The 3,842-nt window shown below is 65.3% G+C and overlaps 1 protein-coding gene across 1 annotated transcript in view; it reads left to right on the top strand.

Annotated features, from left to right (window-relative positions):
* The first annotated feature begins 3,285 nt into the window (after positions 1–3,285).
* Positions 3,286–3,842, top strand: part of HAND1 (heart and neural crest derivatives expressed 1) — a 10,462-nt gene continuing 9,905 nt past the window's right edge. The window contains exon 1 of the mRNA XM_026066616.1: positions 3,286–3,786. Within this exon, the coding sequence (XP_025922401.1) occupies positions 3,289–3,786 (498 nt within the window). The 5' untranslated portion in view covers positions 3,286–3,288. The remainder of the gene's footprint in view (positions 3,787–3,842) is intronic.

Here is a 3,842-nt window from a genome sequence, read left to right as displayed (position 1 = left end):
GCCGCCCGCCCGGCCACGGGGGCAGGAAACCTTTCCCGGGACGGATTTGAAGGAAAACAGGTGGAGAGAAACGCGGTTCCTCCCGCGATGCGAGCCATAAATCGCCTAATCCGAAACGCTCGGAGTTTCCCCCGGCGCGAGCGGGGAGACGCGAAATTAAAGAAACTCACCAAAAGTTTGAGAAGTGCTAAATTTGGACGCCGTGACAAAGGCAGCCTGGTTTGATTTAGAAGGTGTCGGAGTGAAAAGGGCTCCGGTTTTATTATTTTATTAAAACACGGAAGATTAGAACGATTTTCCGAAGGAAAACCAACACACTGTTCCCACTATTTGCTCAGCTGAGCGCTTCCAAAGTGCTCCGGGGCCAGGGACCGCCGTCGGGGGGGAATAAAGCGAGATAACGCCCAGGCCGGGGCTGGGCTTGCTCGGCTCCGCGGCCGGGCGGCTGCAGGCGGCTCCCGTGCCGGGCCGAGGCGACGGCGTAACGCTCGGCTCCGGGCCAGCCGGGGCCGTGAGCGGCCCGAGCAACGCCGGGCTGTGGGGCTGGAAGCATTTCTGGGGAGCGTTCCTCAGGGATGGGGGCTGCACGGCACGGATGCCGTCCGGGCGGTTTGCCTGAATCCGAGCTTTTCCAGGGGAGGGAGAGGCTGGGTGGTTCCTCAGCGGGACCCCGGGACGGAAAGCGGGTGCTGTGCCGGCGCGGCGGGAGGGGAGGCAGGAAGCGGGACCCTCGCACCTCTCGCAGGCAGGGCCTGGCGCCCGACGGCTCCCCGCAGGGCTCGGGGAACCCGCCCGGCCACCGGCGTTTTGGAGGAAATCCCGGGAGGGGGAACCGACCCAAGGCCTGATTCCAATGGGAAAGTAATCACTAGCAAATGTTTGCAGGGCGCTCGCTTAAGGGGGGGGGTGGGGAGAGGGTGGGGGGGTCTTTGCATCCTCTAAGAACAAAGCAGAGGGGAGTGAAGTGGGGCAGATCCGGCTCGGCCTCCCCCCACCGGCCTCCGGGAGCCCAAGGAACCGGAGACCCGCTTCCACCGTGCCCCGGCTGACCGGGGGGGCCCCGGCCCCCACCGCCTCCTGCCTCTGCAACTCGCCTTGTAACAGCTAACGATGGAAAATCCGAGGCATTTAAGTGGCTCCCGAATCCGCCCGGGAACCGTGATTGAGAGAAGTCAAATAAAATTTGTCATCTTTAAAATGCAGGAGGACGTTAATGGTGTGTTAGCCCGGATGATTAATACAAGCGCCTGCAAACAACCCTCCAACGTTTCCACCCTCCGCTGCAAGATGAATCGCTGGAAAGCGCCGTTAATCGCTAACATACCTCGGGCCCGAAGCCCCTTCCTGCCCCGCGCGCTGCGCACGCCACGCCGCAGTGCCCAGCCCGTCCGCGCCCGCCGCGCCGCCGGAGCAGGAGCGGGGGCGGCCCCAACGCCACCTGGCCAGGCAGGGGGAGAGCGCAGGGACGGGGAGCTGTCGCGCGGGGTGCAGAGGGAGCAGGACGCCCTGTCCCCCCTGCGGGCCCCGCGCTGGGCTTAGCTGGGAGGGGCTGCAGGGAAATACAGGATCGCAGCCCCAGCCGGACCCCCCCAGCCCTTCCCTGACCAGGCTGTGACAGAGGAATGTGGGGCACGTCCCCCCACACCCACTGCCCTAGCGTAGATATGGTTGTGGGTATATATAGTATAAGTAGTTTTACTATATTTATATATATGTGTGTGTGTAAGTGCACAGTGTCTGTGCACATATGCACAGCATATATTATATGTATGCATGTGTGCATGCACGCAACGCACACTGTGTGTGTCTATATGCACAGTATATATAATATGCATGGGCAGCGTGTGTGTGTATGCAATGCACATATATGTGTGCGGTGCGTGTACAGAATATATGTGGTGGTGGTGAGCACATGCAACATATATGTTTGCGCAGTTGAGCATGTGTGTAAGATATATTTGTGGCGCGTGTATCTGCAGCACAGATGAGTGTTCAGTGTATGTATCATCTATGTGTTTGTGGTATGTGCATGCAACACGCTCAGTGTGTTTGTGTGAGCAGCATATGTGTGTGCGGCTCACCTGTATGTGTGCAGCACACGTACGTGCGCAGCGTGTATTTCTGCAGCGCAGTGAGTGCCGCACATGCATGTGCAGCGAGCTGAAAGTGAGTAGCGCATGTCTGTGTGCAGCATCTATTTGTGCAACGCATGTGTGCGTGCAGAGCACGCGTTTGCAACGTGCCCCGTGTGCAGGGAGTCTGTCCGTGCCAGCCTGGCCCAGGGATGGCGGCGCTGGCACCACTGCCCCGATGCGCCCAGCCCTGGGGAGGCAGGGGGACCCGCAGGTGCCCAGCCTGGCCTCTCCCCACCACCACCAGCCTTTGGCAGGTCCTCTCCCCTGTTACCCACCAGCCTCGGCCCCTTCAAAGGCAGCGGAGGGTGGTCAGGGCCCGGCTCGGGGTGCAGCTCCAGCCTGCGCTCTGGCTCAGACACCTGGGCTCCACAGCGGTGCCTCGGGACCGGGGGCCAGAGGTGCCTGTCCCTGCGGGGGGGGGATGGGACCGACCTGGTGGCTCTGGGACTGGGCGCTTCCCCTCCCCAGGGACTCCAGCACTGGGGAACGAGAAAGCCCCCGGGTCACTGTGGCTCCCAAGCGCCCACCCGGCCCGGCCCAGCCATCGGGGGTCTGGGGCACCCAGGGCTCCCCTGCACCCACTGTCGCCTCCTGTCTCCAAAGGGGTGCTGCACCCCGCTGCGGGGTGGCCGTGGAGGGAGCACTGCTCGGGGTCGCTTGGACACTCCCAAGGCAGGACAGGGGCAGCGGGGCAGGGTGCGGAGGGGACCGAAGCGGGACGGGACGGGGGCTGCGGTCCCCCCTCGGGTCGCTCCTCGCCCGCTTCTCCCCGCAGCAGGGAGCAAGCGGGAGGTGAGAGCAAACAGCGGAGGTGTGAGCCCAAATAAACCGAGTCAACAGCGCGGCGCACGCCCCCTCCGCCGCCCCGCTCCCCCCGGGGCCCCCGAGCATCCTCCCCTGCCCATTGGCTCCGCGGCGGGGGGGGCCCGCGGCCCCCCGGCCCTATATAAAGGCAGGGCTGGGAGGCCCCAGAAGGGTTAAAAAAAAAAAAAAAAAGCACACACCCAGCCCCAAAGGCAGCCGGCACCATCGCAGCCCCACGCCGGAGCGGCCACCGCCGCCTGCCGCGCCGCCCGCGGGGAGCGCTGCCCGGCCGCCCGCCGCGGCCATGGAGCGCCCCTGAGAGCGGCCCGCGGGGCCAGCGCGGCGGACCATGAACCTGGTGGGGGGCTACCAGCACCACCACCACCACCACCACCACCACCCCCCCATGCTGCACGACCCCTTCCTCTTCGGGCCGGCGGCGCGGTGCCACCAGGAGCGCGCCTACTTCCCCGGCTGGGTGCTCAGCCCGGCCGAGGCGGCCGCCGAGCAGAGCCCCGGCTACGGCCCCGCCGAGTACGGCCCGGGCCAGGCGCGCCTGGAGGCGCTCGGCGGCCGCCTGGGCCGGCGGAAAGGCGTCGGGGGGCCCAAGAAGGAGCGCCGCCGCACGGAGAGCATCAACAGCGCCTTCGCCGAGCTCCGCGAGTGCATCCCCAACGTGCCCGCCGACACCAAGCTCTCCAAGATCAAGACGCTGCGCCTGGCCACCAGCTACATCGCCTACCTGATGGAGGTGCTGGCCAAGGACAGCCAGCCCGGCGACACCGAGGGCTTCAAAGCCGAGCTCAAGAAGGCCGACGGCAGGGAGAACAAGAGGAAAAGGGAGACGGTAAGAGGCGCCCCGGGAGGGCGGTCGGGACCCCGCCGCGCCGCTCGCCCCGGGAG

This window comes from Apteryx rowi, unplaced genomic scaffold (genome assembly GCF_003343035.1).
Source record: "Apteryx rowi isolate R43461 unplaced genomic scaffold, aptRow1 scaffold_245, whole genome shotgun sequence".
Classification (NCBI taxonomy): domain Eukaryota; kingdom Metazoa; phylum Chordata; class Aves; order Apterygiformes; family Apterygidae; genus Apteryx; species Apteryx rowi.
Note: the sequence above shows the minus strand (reverse complement) of the source record. Positions and strands in the feature narration are given on the sequence as shown.